Raw genomic sequence first — 16,736 nt, 5'->3', positions numbered from 1 at the left:
TCAGTTTGCCATGGCAAAGTCAATGGGGGGCCCCATGCCATACATTTTTTTGAATTTTATATTCTCTCTGACGGTTTTATTTTTTATTTTGGTGATTGTTAGTTCTCAAATGATCTTTATTTAAAAATGTTTTGCTCCATTATATTTCCAACATACTTTATATCTAATATTAGTTGTTAAATTCTCCACTAAAAACATACCACAGTAGCGGCCAAGATTTAGCAGCAGTCATAATATAATAATAATAATAATATATTGCCGCTGCTGAATGCATATAGGGGAAACACTGCTTATTAATCGGCCACCTGCTCCACACTGATCGTCCCACTCAGTCTATGCACCTTGTACTTTTATACTAGACTGCACATTGCTTTCTGCACTGGCTTTGGGCTATGCTTCAGACTGACTCCCACATACAGTGCCTTCTGAAAGTATTCGGACCCCTTGACTTTTTCAACAATAGGTTAGCCTTATTCAAAATGGATTATATAGTTTTTCCTCATGAATCTACACACAATACCCCATAATGACAAAGCAAAACAGGTTTTTAGAAAAGGTTGCTAATTGAAATATTACATTTACATAAATACTCAGTACCTCGTTGAAACACCTTTGGCAGCGATTACAGCCTCAAGTCTTCTTGGGTATGATGCTACAAGCTTGGCACAGGTGTTATATACAGGTATTCCAAGCTTTTAGCGTCATACCCAAGAAGACTTGAGGCTAATTGCTGCCAAAGGTGCTTTGACAAAGTACTGAATAAAGGTTTTGAAAACTTATGTAAATGTGATATTTCAGATTTCTTTTTTTGCTTTGACATTATGGTGTATTGTGTAGATTTCTGAGGGGGAAAAAACAAAGTGGAAAGTCAAGGGGTCTGAGTACTTTTCGAATGCCCTGTATATGAACTCAGCAAAAAAAGAAATGTCCCTTTTTCAGGACCCTGTCTTTCAAAGATAATTTGTAATATCCAAATAACTTCACAGATATTCATTGTAAAGGGTTTAAACACCGTTTCCCGTGCTTTGTTCAATGAACCATAAATAATGAACATGCACCTGTGGAACGGTCATTAAGACACTAACAGCTTACAGACAGTAGGCAATTAAGGTCACATTTATGAAAACTTAGGACACTAAAGAGGCCTTTCTACTGACTCTAAAAAACACCAAAATAAAGATTCCCAGGGTCATCTGTGTGAACATGCCTTAGGCATGCTGCAAGGAGGCATGAGGACTGCAGATGTGGCCAGGGCAATAAATGGCTATGTCTGTACTGTGAGATGCCAAAGACAGTGCTACGGGAAGACGGGACAGATAGCTGATTGTCCTCGCAGTGGCAGACCACGTATAACAACAGCTGCACAGAATCGATACATCTGAACATCACACCTGCGGGACAGGTACAGGATGGCAATAACAACTGCCCGAGTTACACCAGGAACACACAATCCCTCAATCAGTGCTCTGACTGTCCGCAATAGGCTGAGAGAGGCAGGTCCTCATCAGACATCACCTGCAACAACGTTGCCTATGGGCACAAACCCACTGTCGCTGGACCAGACAGGACTGGCAAAAAGTGCTCTTCACTGACGAGTTGTGGTTTTGTCTCACCAGGAGTGATGGTCAGATTCGCCTTTATCGTCATCGAAATAAGCGTTACACCGAGGCTTGTACTCTGGAGCGGGATTGATTTGGAGGTGGAGGGTCCGTCATGGTCTGGGGCGGTGTGTCATAGCATCATCGGACTGAGCTTGTTGTCATTGCAGGCAATGTCAACGCTGTGCATTACAGGGAAGTCATCTTCCTCCCTCATGTGATACCCTCCCTGCAGGCTCATCCTGACATGACCCTCTGGCATGACAATGCCACCAGCCATACTGCTCGTTCTGTGCGTGATTTCCTGCAAGACAGGAATGTCAGTGTTCTGCCATGGCCAGCGAAGAGCCCGGATCTCAATCCCATTGAGCACGTCTGGAACCGGTTGGTTTGGAGGGTGAGGGCTAGGGCCACCCCCCCCAGTAATGTCCGGGAACTTGCAGGTGCCTTGGTGGAAGCCTGGGGTAACGTCTCACAGCAAGAACTGGGAAATCTGGTGCAGTCCATGAGGAGGAGAAGCACTGGTGGCCACACCAGATACTGACTGCTACTTTTGATTTTGAACCCCCCCCTTTGTTCAGGGACACATTATACCATTTGTTATTCCACAGACATGTTAGTCACATGTCTTTGGAATTTGTTTAGTTTATGTCTGTTGTGGAAATATTTGTATGAACATAATATTCAACATGTTAAGTTTTCTGAAAATAAATGAAGTTAACAGTGAGAGGATGTTTTTTTGTTGTTGAGTTTATTAACTATTTTGCAGTCTTATGGCTTCAGAGTAGAAGCTGTTTTGGGTCATGTTGGTTCCAGACTTGGTGCATTGGTACCGCTTGCCATGCGGTAGCAGAGAGAACAGTTTTTATTACTTGGGTGGATGGAGTCAGCTTCAGCTTTAGATTTTGGTTCTGTATTGACGCTTTGCCTGTTTGATTGTTCGTTGGAGGGCTTAGCACAATTTCTTATAAGCGTCCGGATTAGAGTCCCACTCCTTGAAAGCGGCAGCTCTGGCCTTTACCTCGGATGTTACCTGTAATCATGACTTCTGGTTGGGATGTGTACATATGGTCAATGTGCTCCTAGAAAAATGAAGGATTCTAGCTTTCTTACCTCAAATCTTTTTGTCTATCTGTAACTGCACAGGACCATTTCAGAGTCAAATTCCCGTACAATCAAATGTACATGGTGAATGAAGCTGATTCTGATTAATTTCACCCTCAATTAACTTTCCTTAACACTAAAAGCATGCATTTTGCATGAACATTTGCAAATGGGGTCTAGTTTCTTACAGGGAAGCTGCAGAATGAGTTTTAACTAAGCCCTCAATTTTGAGCGAGACACCTGATCCTAGAGCTTAAGCAGACATTGCAATATTCATTTCTTAAAGACCATGGCTTTAGCTTCAAAACAGGGGTTTTAAGCTAATTAACATCAATTCAGGGGCACACAATTCAGGAAATCTACTCTATGGCTCCCATGCTAGTTATTTATTTTATGGTTGATTTGACTCTGAGGTCTGATACCGAATTACAGCATGAACAGCTGGACATTTGTCAGGTTCCTCAGTGGTATAACAGCCATATCCCAACTGGGGATTGAAAGTCCTGTATTTTAAAGGTGGAGGGACCATGACGGACCCTCCACCTTTATTTTAAGCATTGGCCCATATGTTCCTCCTAAAACAGGCTTTTCCTACATCCAACACCCACCATGTTCCTACATATGAAATATTCTTGAAAGCACTGTTTGCCAATGTGATCAATGCTAGAAATAGCCTGCCATGAACATATCTGATATTTGCTGTGACTCCTAGCCTATTAATGCATCTAAATCCCCCTTTTATATAGTAAACCTAAGCCAGCATGGCTGACTCCTAATGGCTGTTTTCAGATGTGCTCTTTAACATGTGATGGTCTGCCTGTTCTGTGGATGTGAATGAACCCTGGTGTTTGGAGGTCAGAGTGGTAGATGAGGTTGCAGTCACAGAGTGGGGGCACGAGCCTTCTCCACATAGGGAGGCTTCTTCACGTTATAATCGGGGGGAAATACAGTCTGGTCCAGATGTCTCAGGCTCAGATGTCAAAGCCAATGCTCTTTTCCCTTTTGAGAGTTTGATGTTATTGAGACGAGAGCCTGATAAGGGACAAAATTATGAGCAATATCCCCTTTATGCTATAATAGGATTTCAGGTTACACATTTCGCTGCCAACCTATCTGCTCTTCTGGAGTTTAGTGCTGTTGAATGCCGCTTGGCAACATTATCATTTGAATGATTAAAGCGCTTGATAAGTCAAATATTGGTGTGATTATTCAATACTATTTAGCCTAGCATAGATGTAGACTAATATTGATGATCACATTATGCAGCAGTTGTGGTTGGTCTCTTGTGTGATGCTCAAAACTATTAGCTCTATACAATGCGCTTGGTCTGGACTGTATAATGGGTCCCCTGTGATTACTTCAGATGTACAGACTGTCCTGAACTGCTCATTGAACCAGTAAAGGGGGTTGCAGTCTATTAGGGAATTCAGAATTCTATGGGAGTTTTTGGCAGCCGAACACACTTAAATGTAATGCGGGGAGACAAAAAATACTCTCCAAATCTCCCCACGCCACTAAGCCCTGCACAGGTTTAGCTAGGCCTATGTTATTAAATTGATCAAACATCATGTCTCTGTGGTTTTACTTTACCCAGAAATACCTATGTACAAAATGACTGGAACTCCAGGTGAAGACCTTTGCAGAATCTGGCCTGCCTATGTATTTGGCCTACACATTTGCAAAGGAAATCGGGCTTTGCCAACGCAGGCCTATGCGTGATGATAATTGGGCCTGTGTCATTCTTAATTACGACAGCAGCTCAGCAGACACCTGGGATTGTCTGGATACAGCATCATCGTCGAATAACAAAACACAGAGATGTTGTGTTACTTCAGAAATTGGGACATTTTATTATACAGTTAAAATCTAATAATGAAATGGATTGTGTACCAGTATGCTGCTAATAAAACAAAAAAGTAAGTATCTCTGCTGAGCAAGTAGGCTAAATTAAGACATTGGAGATTGTATGGTTTACAATTATGTTCTTGAGGATTCTGTATCCTTTTAGTTTCAAGAAATGTTTCTCTTTCAGGATAATTTTGAGCCTTAATGAAATCATGTGTAAGTAACTAAAAACACCCTCCTGACTTTGGCCATTACATAAGACACAGAATTGTATTTTTAGGAAATAAATAACCACAGTTCAGACGTGAGGGGGGGGGTTCTGTGGTATCGTTTTCTTGTTTGGGGAGCTGAAACCAGTCCTCACTGAGCGCAAGAGGAAATCCTGATTAGTAGTCCTCGCCTGGAAGCCGTTGGCCATTCAACAGGAACACTACTACTGTTGCAGGCAGCCACACCTAAAGGCCAACACGAATGAAAGCCTCCCAAAGACCAGGTCAAAATCCTTGTCCAGATCACATGGATTATCTTCAGTCATGCATTTTGGCTTTTTCTAAGCCTCAGGAAAGCTCCTCCAGTAGCAGTTCTGTCTGGAGTGATGTACTTATTTTGAATACTTTACTTTGAGATTAGATCCTTCCTCACAGCACAGAGATGTATGTGAATCTCTGGTTAGGTTCTGCAGGGGGTAAAAATGAAGTGGTGGGGCCCTGAGGTTGATTAGTACCCATTTTAAAGTACATCCAGCCTTCCCTTCAATTACACCACAGAGCAAGGGTGAGAAAGTGTTCGATCAACATGGCCACAGTCCTGTCACCAGATGTGACATGTTGATACAAGAGATGAATGTGTCTCTGGAATGCCATGGCTTCAAGGAATACAGTTTCATGGCTTCATACTGCCAAACCCTGAAGAATTTCATGGTTGAGACTTTCACCTGCATTTGTAGACCAGGCTAAATCTAACTCATAAATTCCACACACTTTGCCAACTGATAAGCTTGACTTTTAAGATTTTTCAGATTTAAAGGCCCTGAGGTATCAAAGCTATAATGTTATAGCCGTTTGTGACAAAACCAGGCTAGCCGTGATGTAGAAGTATGATCCAAGTAGCCAAGTGAAGAACTACCACTTTTTTTCCTTTCCTTAAACTTTTTGCGATAGGGGGTAGCATTTTCACTTTTGGATGAATAGCGTGTCCAGAGTGAACTGCCTTCTACTCTGTCCCAGATGCTAATATATGCATATTATTATTAGTATTGAATAGAAAACACTCTGAAGTTTCTAAAACTGTTTGAATGATGTCTGTGAGTACAACCAAACTCATATGGCAGGTGAAAACCTGAGAAAAATCCAACCAGGAAGTGGGACATCTGAGGTTTGTAGTTTTTCAAAGCTTGGCCTACCGAATACACATTGAGATATGGATAAAGTTGCACTTCCTACGGCTTCCACTAGATGTCAAACGTCTTTAGAACTTGAATGAGGATTCTACTATAAAGGAGGGGCTCATGAGACCTCTGAGTCAGTGGTCTGGCAGAGTGCCTTGGTCTCATGACGCGCGCTCCCGACTGCGTTACCTCTCGTTCCAGTGCTTTTCTGAAGACAGGAATTCTCCAGTTGGAACTTTATTGATGTTTTATGTTTAAACATCCTAAAGATTGATTCCATACGTCGTTTGACATGTTTCTAAAGGACTGTAACGGAACATTTAAAGTTTTTCTCTGGATGAAGTGCCTGCCCCTCATGACGATGGATTACTGGGCTGAACAATCTAACAACAAGTGGCTATTTGGATATAAATGATGCAACTTTATGGAACAAATCAGTCATTTATTGTCGAACTGGGATTCCTGGGAGTGCCTTCTTTCTGATTGAAGATCATCAAAGGTAAGTGAATATTTATGGTGTTATTTCTAACTTTGTTGACTCAAATGGCGGATATTCCTCTGCCTGTTTTGGGTTCGGCGCGCCGTTCTCAGATTACGGAAAAAGCATAATTTTTTTTGTAATCTGACAGCAGTTGCATTAAGTAGAAGTCTACCTTTAATTCTGTGAATAACAGTTGTATCTTTTATCAATGTTTATTATGAGTATTTCTGCAAAATCACCGGATGTTTTGGAATCAAAACATTACTGCACGTAACGCGCCAATGTAAACTCAGATTTTTGGATATAAATATGCACATTATCGAACAAAACCTATATGATTTGTTTAACATGATATCCTATGAGTGTCATCTGATGAAGATCATTAAAGGTTAGTGATCACCATTTTAAAACAGCTAGTTCCCAGAGTTTTGGGGCAGGGACACCTGACTAGCGATCGCTGTCGTTACAAATCGATACTTGGTGTCACAGTATCAATATAAAATCGGCAAAGAAAATCACGCGCTAATCTACTGTATTCATGTTTTTTTCCTTAACCACAACAGACACTTGTGGATGAGTTTGTTTCTATCCAATGCAGTGTTGGCCAATATTTTTATAGCGCGCTCCTCTATCTAGAATTTGGCGTTTTGAAACAAATAGTGATGCAACAGTCCTTTTTTTACGCACAGAGCCAAGTCTAATTTAGAATGACTGGGCAATTAAAAAAAAAAACAACCTTTCAGCTCATTTCTGGGGCGGCAGCGTAGCCTAGTGGTTAGAGCGTTGGACTAGTAACCGGAAGGTTGCGTGTTCAAACCCCCGAGCTGACAAGGTACAAATCTGTCGTTCTGCCCCGGGACAGGCAGTTAACCCACTGTTCCCAGGCCGTCATTGACTTAACTGACTTGCCTGGTTAAATAAAGGTAAAATTAAATTTAAAATTCTCGCTGACTGTCTTTGTTAACTTCTTACGGATCATTGGGATGTTAGCGTCTCACCTCGACAACATCCGGTGAAATTGCAGAGCGGCAAATTCAAATGACAGAAATTGTAATATTAAACTTTCATGAAAATACAAGTGTCATACATCATTTAAAGCTTAACTTCTTGTTAATCCAGCCGTGTTGTCAGATTTCAAAAAGGCTTTACGGGGAAAGCACACCATGCGATTATCTGGGGACAGCGCCCAGCATACAAAGGCATTAAAAACATTTTCCAACCAAGCAGACGCATCGTGAAAGTCAGAAATAGCGATAAAATAAATCACTTACCTTTTGAAGATCATCATCTGGTTTCAACCACAAGGGTCCCTGTTACATAACAAATGGTCCTTTTTGTTCGATAAAGTCCTTTATATCCCCAAAAACTAAGTTTATTTGGCACGCTTCATTCAATAATCCACCGGTTTCCCCTCCGTTCAAAGTGCATACAAAATTAATCCCAAACGCTACCAATAAACTTGGTCCAAACATGTCAAACAACGTTCCTAATCAATCCTCAGGTACCCTAATATGTAAATAAATGATACAATTTAAGACTGAAAATAGTATATTCAATACCGGAGATAAATTACCATGGGCGCGCCCTCACCGGAGCACGTCACAAACATTTTCCAACCAAGCAGATGCATCACGCATCGCTTACCTTTGAAGCTCTTCATCTTCTTGCAATCTCAAATGTTCCAGTTACACAATGAATGGTCATTTTGTTCGATAAGGTCCTTCTTTATATCCCAAAAATGTCTTTATTTGGCGCATTTGATTCAGAAATACACATGTTCATACATGCCTACAAAGGAATGTAAAAAGTAACCTGTAAACTTGGTCCAAACATTTCAAACAATGTTTCTAATCCAACCTCCGGTACACTAATATGTAAATAATCATCATCAAGCAGTCATTCACGCGCACCACAATTCTAGAGTCCTTCTGAGTGACACTTAGATCCTTAGATCCTGGGTGGATTGTCCTGATTTGGTTTCGCCTGCCAAATCGGTTCGGTTATACTCAGACATCGTTTTAACAGTTTTAGAAACTTTAGAGTGTTTTCTATCCAATACTACCATATGCATATCCTAGCTTCTGGGACTGAGTAACAGGCAGTTTACTTTGGGCATCAGTAATCCAAACTTCCGAATACAGATCCCTATCTATAAAAAGTTAAAACAGCTATGATGAGATGTTATGCGATGTATAACGTGTAAATATGTGCTCATGTGCAGCTTGTAAAGATGTGCTGATTTCTTGTTGGACAGTTTTCTCTGCAGTCATTTTTCTACAAGACCAGGCGAGTGGGGGTTACAGTGAAGATTAGACCTCTGCCAGTAATGGTGTTAAACAAAATAGCTCACCAGCAGTTCTTCATCACAATAGCCACTTATTCTTACGAATACTGAAGCTTTCTCAAAGGTAGAAGATACATATGCCACAATCTGTGGACCATACCACCCAAACATTTTTGCAATGGCTTACGTTTTGGAATCCGATCATGCAATTGAGATGTAGACCTATAGAGTGTATTGGAAGATCTTTTAATTTCTCTGTGGTGTAGTCCTATATCTCTGAACATGTCATCCAGCACTGTTTTGAACATGAAATCCTTTTGAGTTGCACCTTTTTTAACCCTCTGTGTACACCTGCAGACTATAGAATGAAAGAAAAGCGCTAGCGCTGCCTACAGAGGCTTGTCTGTATTTTTTAAAAGTGCAATCATAGCTTACTGTGGCTTTCCTTTGTCTCATTTGAACCTCAAGTCTGAGAGCGAGGGGCAGGAAGTAGCTGACTAGAATAGATAACATGTCAGGATGCTTGTTGCTATTCTTTCACCAGGGCGGACAACCACAGCGTCAGACGGCTAAACACTTTCATATACCGTACTAAAGAAAATATGTTACCTTGCCTACTATTGTTTGTAGGCTATGACATCTGTAGTGTACTCACAGGCTGTGATTATTATTTAGAATCTTATAGTATAATAGAATTGGTGTCCAAACCTCAAGTGTTACAACAAAATCAACACTAGGCTCTTTTTTTATATTTAAAGTTTTATTAAGTTGTTTTTCAATCAACCAACAAAACACGTTCCACATTCACAGATGTGACAGGTAAAATAAATAAAAATCTAAATATATAATAATAAAAGTTTTTTTTGGTGTGTGTGTGTGTGTGTGTGTGTGTGTGTGTGTGTGTGTGTGTGTGTGTGTGTGTGTGTGTGTGTGTGTGTGTGTGTGTGTGTGTGTGTGTGTGTGTGTGTGTGTGTGTGTGTACACACACACAGTGGGGCAAAAAGGTATTTAGTCAGCCACCAATTGTGCAAGTTCTCCCACTGAAAAAGATGAGGCCTGTAATTTTCATCATAGGTACACTTCAACTATGACAGACAAAATTAGAAAAAAAATCCAGAAAATCACATTGTAGGATGTTTAATGAATGTATTTGCAAATTATGGTGGAAAATAAGTATTTGGTCAATAACAAAAGTTTATCACAATACTTTGTTATATACCCTTTGTTGGCAATGACAGAGGTCAAACGTTAACTGTAAACCGTCACATGGTTTTCACACACTGTTGCTGGTATTTTGACCCATTCCTCCATGCACATCTCCTCTAGAGCAGTGATGTTTTGGGGCTGTTGCTGGGCAACACGGACTTTCAACTCCCTCCAAAGATTTTCTATGGGGTTGAGATCTGGAGACTGGCTAGGCCACTCCAGGACCTTACGAAGCCACTCCTTCATTGCCCAGGCGGTGTGTTTGGCATCATTGTCATGCTGAAAGACCCAGCCTCGTTTCATCTTCAATGCCCTTGCTGATGGAAGGAGGTTTTCAAAATCTCCCGATACATGGCCCCATTCATTCTTTCCTTTACACGGATCAGTCGCCCTGGTCCCTTTGCAGAAAAACTGCCCCAAAGCATGATGTTTCCACCCCCATGCTTCACAGTAGGTATGGTGTTCTTTGGATGCAACTCAGCATTCTTTGTCCTCCATACATGACGAGTTGAGTCTTTACCAAAAAGTTATATTTTGGTTTCATCTGACCATATGACATTCTCGCAATCTTCTTCTGGATCATCCAAATGCTCTCTAGCAAACTTCAGATGGGCCTGGACATGTACTGGCTTAAGCAGGGGGACACGTCTGGCACTGCAGGATTTGAGTCCCTGGCGGCGTAGTGTGTTACTGATGGTAGGCTTTGTTACTTTGGTCCCAGCTCTCTGCAGGTCATTCACTAGGTCCCCCCGTGTGGTTCTGGGATTTTTGCTCACCGTTCTTGTGATCATTTTGACCACACGGGGTGAGATCTTGCGTGGAACCCCAGATCGAGGGAGATTATCAGTGGTCTTGTATGTCTTCCATTTCCTAATAATTTCTCCCACAGTTGATTTCTTCAAACCAAGCCCCTTTCATATTGCAGATTGTCTTCCCAGCCTGGTGCAGGTCTACAATTTTGTTTCTGGTGTCCTTTGACAGCTCTTTGGTCTTGGCCATAGTGGAGTTTGGAGTGTGACTGTTTGAGGTTGTGGACAGGTGTCTTTTATACTGATAACAAGTTCAAACAGGTGCCATTAATACATGTAATGAGTGGAGGACAGAGGAGCCTCTTAAAGAAGAAGTTACAGGTCTGTGAGAGCCAGAAATCTTGCTTGTTTGTAGGTGACCAAATACTTATTTTCCACCATAATTTCCAAATCAATTCATAAAAAATCCTACAATGTGATTTTCTGGATTTTCTTCTTATTTTGTCTGTCATAGTTGAAGTGTACCTATGATGAAAATTACAGGCCTCTCGTATTTTTAAGTGGGAGAACTTGCACAATTGGTGGCTGACTAAATACTTTTTTTGCCCCACTATATGGTATGCTGCTCTCAACTTTACTTTGACCTCTTTGTTAGCATCTCATCAAATCAGTTTATTGGATGCGTACACAGTTTAGCAGATGTTATAGTGGGTTCAGTGAAATGCTTATGTTACTAGCGCCTAACAATGTCAAATAATCCCCCTAAAAAACAAACGCAAGCTATCAACAAATGTCGGAACGAACCCGAATAGTTGTAACAGTAATCCAAATGCAATGTATACATATATACACTTGGTGAATTTAAACAAGCTATACTAAGAATATGTACAGCAGTAGATACTCAGATTTTTGTATATAAATATGAACTTTATCAAACAAAACATGTATTGTGTAACATGAAGTCCTATGAGTGTCATCTGATGAAGATCATCAAAGGTTAGGGATTAATTTTATCACTATTTCTGCTTTTTGTGACTCCTCTCTTTGGCTGGAAAATGGCTGTTGTTTTGTGACTAGGTGCAAACCTAACATAATCGTTTGGTGTGCTTTCGTCGTAAAGCCTTTTTGAAATCTGACACTGTGGTGGGATTAACAACAAGTTTGTCTTTAAAATGGTGTTAAATACTTCTATGTTTGAGGAATTTTAATTATGAGATTTGTGTTGTTTTGAATTTGGTGCCCTGCACTTTCACTGGCTGTTGTCATATCTATAGCAAATGGAGTGAGTGTTCACTAATTCAATGCCAGATAGAATACAATTATGGAATTAAAAGTTAGCAAAATGAGAAGGAGTGGGCTACAACGAGCAACCAACAGGTAGGCTATTGTTTTATCTGAATGGGGTTGGGGAGAAAGTGCAGCATTTAGCCTAGCTAGCTATAGCTTCTCTAGGCTGCTTCAGTCAAGATGGGTAATGTTGTATGGGATGATAAATAACATTGTGGCTGCTACAAGTTAGCTAGTCTTGGCTAGCTAAATTAGCCGAGATGTCTCTTTCTCTCATCTCCCGTCTCTAATATTCCAGTCTCTGACATTGCGCGTTCTGATATATCTTTATTTTTCTGGATTGTCTTTTATTTTTTATTGCTACATATTGCTGCACTGTTGGAGCTAGAAACACAAGCATTTCACTGCACCTACGATAACATCTGTAAATATGTGGACACGACCAATAAAAGGTTGTTTGAGCCTCTCTCCCTCACGCAGCAGCAGTGCTCATGTTAAAAATGTGCACATGCATTTAAAATATCCAACTAAATGGCAAAAATAATGATACTATTCGTATAGTGAAATGATTTAATATCCCCATACCTGCTGCCTAAGCACAACTGATTATGTCCCACATACTGGCCTCTTCCTCTTTGATCTGAGTGTGACTTGCTTCCACAGAGTCAAGATTTTTACTGTACGCATTTCATAGAAATGTTGTAATTTTCTTTATTGAGCCAAGTTTAGTTCGATAGTTCTCTCCCTCTGGGCTCTGAGAGGTAGGGCTGAAAAGGAAACATTGAGGACCTCTAGACCATAAAGGCCTGCCATCACCAGCAGCAACATGGACAAAGAGAATTAGCAGGCTGCCATAGCGCTGCATTATGCCCAATATTTTAACATTATGTTTTATACTTCACAAAGCTCCTCATGGCTATTTTTAAGAAATTATATCAGTGTATTTTTGGTCATTTGAAACGGTGCTTAATTAATGAATACATAGTTCCTCAGGGGTTAAGCCTGAGAGGTAAAATACTGTTTTATAGAGATTAATCTAGTAAACTCTTTTCTCTCTGAAAAGCAATGCTCACGATAATGCAGTTAGACGTCAAACACTGACATTAGGCAGCTCCAATCACCAAGGAATGCTAAGGAGTTAAAAATATTTCAGTGAAATAATCAACCCATTTCAATATGCAGACACGTGCAAATGCTTAGTCATACAGAGTCTAGAATACCCCCACTCCCATGTTTTCAGTTGGCCTATAGTAAGTATATCTCAAATCAAATATTTTTCTTCCTGCTCAGAGAAGTGATTGAAAGAGTATTCAGCTCCTCTTTTTTTACCTCTAAATCTAAAGTGATGTACTTATTTTCCACTGGTTTACAGATCAGGTATTCAGGTTTTTGCTTTTCTCTTCCTTAGGATGGCTCGAGGCAGCGCAGAGAGAGGAAGAAGACGGTTTCGTTCAGCAGCATGCCCACTGAGAAGAAGATCAGCAGTGCGAGTGACTGCATCAACGCCATGGTGGACGGCTCTGAACTGAAGAAGGTCCGCTCCAACTCCCGCGTTTACCACCGCTACTTCCTCCTGGACGCCGACCTGCAGTCTCTAAGGTGGGAACCCTCCAGAAAGGAGTCAGAGAAAGCCAAAATTGATGTCAATTCCATCAAAGAGGTGCGGAAAAACACCGAAACGTTTAGGACCAACGGAATATATGATCAGATATCAGAGGACTGTGCCTTCTCGATCATCTATGGGGAAAACTATGAGTCTTTGGACTTGGTTGCAAACTCTGCCGATATGGCCAACATATGGGTGACCGGGCTTAGATACCTGATATCCTATGGGAAACACACCTTGAATATGATTGAAAGCAACCAGAACAACATGCGCTCCTCCTGGCTCGGTGACCTCTTCGAGGAGGCTGATGCCAACAACAGCAAGCACATCAGTCTATGTGCTGCTGTGCAGCTAATTAAAAACCTAAACCCTGGTCTCAAAAACATTAAGATTGAACTCAAGTTCAAGGAGTTTCACAAATCTAAAGATAAGGTGGGATGTGGTGTGACTAAGGAGGAGTTCATTGAAGTCTTTCATGACCTTTGCACAAGACCAGAAATGTATTTCCTTCTTGTCCAGTTCTCTAGCAACAAGGAATTTCTAGATACCAAGGACTTAACTATGTTTCTGGAGGCTGAGCAGGGTATGGCACAAGTAAGTGAAGACACCAGTCTGGAGGTCATTCAGAGCTATGAACCTTCCAAAGAGGGGCAGCTCAAAGGCTGGCTCTCACTTGATGGGTTTACCAATTATCTCATGTCGCCAGAGTGCCACATCTTTGACCCTGAACAAAAAACAGTGTGTCAGGACATGAACCAGCCCCTGTCCCACTATTACATCAACGCTTCCCACAACACATACCTGATCGAGGATCAGTTTAGAGGCCCCTCTGACGTTACAGGGTACATCCGTGCCCTCAAGATGGGCTGTCGTAGTGTAGAACTAGATGTCTGGGATGGACCAGATAATGAGCCTGTCATTTACACTGGCCACACAATGACCTCGCAGATAGTCTTCCGCAGTGTCTGTGACGTCATCAACAAATATGCCTTTGTTGCATCTGACTTTCCCCTGATATTGTGTCTGGAGAACCACTGCTCTTTAAAGCAGCAGAGGGTCATGTTTCAGCACTTGAAAAAGATTATTGGTGATAAGATTCACATGAATCCACCCTCATCTGAGGACCGCTACCTGCCCTCACCCTTTGACCTCAAGTGTAAAATCCTGCTGAAGGGGAAGAAGCTGGGCGCGATCTGCATCGGCTCGGAGGGCGAAGTGACTGATGAGGATGAGGGGGCTGAGATGTCCCAAAGAATGAACATCGACGCCGACGAACAGAGCATCCCACTGAAAAAGTTCCAGCTGTCCAAGGACCTCTCTGATCTGGTAACGTTGTGTAAATCGATTGCGTTCAAAGACTTCCCAACAGCTTTCCAAAGCCAGAGGCACTGGGAACTTTGCTCGTTCAATGAGGTCTTTGCCAGTCGCTGTGCCAGTGAATTCCCAGGCGACTTTGTTAACTACAACAAGAAATTATTGGCGAGAGTCTACCCCAGCCCAATGCGGATTGACTCCAGTAACATGAACCCTCAGGACTTCTGGAAGTGTGGTTGCCAGATCGTGGCAATGAACTACCAGACCCCCGGCCTGATGATGGACCTAAATATTGGCTGGTTCCGTCAGAATGGAAACTGTGGTTATGTGCTGCGCCCAGCCATAATGAGGGAGCAGGTGTCATATTTCAGTGCCAACACTAAAGACTCAGTGCCTGGTGTGTCTCCTCAGCTCTTGCACATAAAGATCATAAGTGGACAAAACTTCCCCAAACCAAAAGGCTCAGGCGCCAAAGGAGATGTTGTTGACCCTTACGTCTATGTGGAGATCCATGGCATCCCTGCTGATTGTGCAGAGCAAAGGACTAAAACTGTCAATCAGAATGGGGAGAACCCACTGTTTGACGAAAGCTTTGAGTTTCAGATAAATCTACCTGAGCTGGCCATGGTGCGCTTTGTGGTGCTTGATGATGACTACATTGGCGACGAGTTCATCGGCCAGTACACAATCCCCTTTGAGTGTCTCCAGCCGGGATTCCGGCACACACCGTTACAATCGCTAACGGGAGAAGTCCTTCCCCACGCCTGGCTGTTTGTCCATGTGGCCATCACCAACCGAAGGGGCGGGGGCAAGCCTCACAAGAGGGGACTGTCTGTGCGTAAGGGCAAGAGAAGTCGGGAGTACGCCACCATGAGGGTGCTGGTCATCAAGGTTGTGGATGACATCTTCAAGACAGCCATACTGCCACTGAGGGAAGCCACCGACCTCAGAGAAAACATGCAGGTAAGGGATTGAACATTACAAATAATAAGGGTTACATGGAGAAAATCGGTCCCCTCTGAAATGAAACTGGATGGCCCTCCCTTAAGCAAAATATATTTTACCTAATCCCTCAAAATAAATTATAAAAAGTAGTGACCTTCCCCTATACCCAAAATAATAATTAAAGCAAAGTGGATAGCAGAGAACATGTCTACCGTTTACCCTCGTGTCTTGGACAGACCAGAGCATTGCATGGCAACGCAGGAATTCTTTATAGAGCACAGGCCTGCGGGCCAGAAGGTTATGGGTTGGCAGACCACCATGGACAACAGTAGGGATAGAAAGATCTCTCTCCTGCAGGTCCGAGGGGGAAAAAACCCAACATTTTTTATAAAAATGTCATGCACTTTGACATCTTTTTTTAATACCACACAAATTACCAAAATTACAGGCTAAGAATGGACTGGGCGATAGCTTATTGTAACGGCGTTCGTCTGTTGAAGGAGAAGTGGACCAAAATGCGGCGTGGTGGTTACTCATGTTCTTTAATGAAGAATAGACGATACATGAAATAACTATATATATACAAAACAACAAAAGGAACTTGAAAACCTATACAGCCTGTCTGGTGACAACTAACACAGAGACAGGAACAATCACCCACAAAACACACAGTGAAACCTAGGCTACTTAAATATGGTTCCCAATCAGAGACAACGAGAATCACCTGACTCTGATTGAGAACCGCCTCAGGCAGCCAAGCCTATGCTAGACACCCCTACTCAGCCGCAATCCCAATGCCTACAAAACCCCAATACGAAACACAACAAAATAAACCCATGTCACACCCTGGCCTGACCAAATATCTAACGAAAACACAAAATACTAAGACCAAGGCGTGACACTTACGTGTTCATCTTATCATATTTCTCC

General features: G+C 41.9%; 1 protein-coding gene across 1 annotated transcript in view; it reads left to right on the top strand.

Moving 5' to 3' along the window:
• Positions 1 to 16,736, top strand: part of LOC123997688 (inactive phospholipase C-like protein 2) — a 63,802-nt gene that overhangs the window by 27,413 nt on the left and 19,653 nt on the right. Inside the window, 1 exon segment of the mRNA XM_046302160.1 lies at positions 13,350 to 15,824. Coding sequence (XP_046158116.1) covers positions 13,350 to 15,824 — 2,475 coding nt within the window.

This window comes from Oncorhynchus gorbuscha, linkage group LG15 (assembly GCF_021184085.1).
Source record: "Oncorhynchus gorbuscha isolate QuinsamMale2020 ecotype Even-year linkage group LG15, OgorEven_v1.0, whole genome shotgun sequence".
NCBI classification, from domain to species: domain Eukaryota; kingdom Metazoa; phylum Chordata; class Actinopteri; order Salmoniformes; family Salmonidae; genus Oncorhynchus; species Oncorhynchus gorbuscha.
Note: the sequence above shows the minus strand (reverse complement) of the source record. Positions and strands in the feature narration are given on the sequence as shown.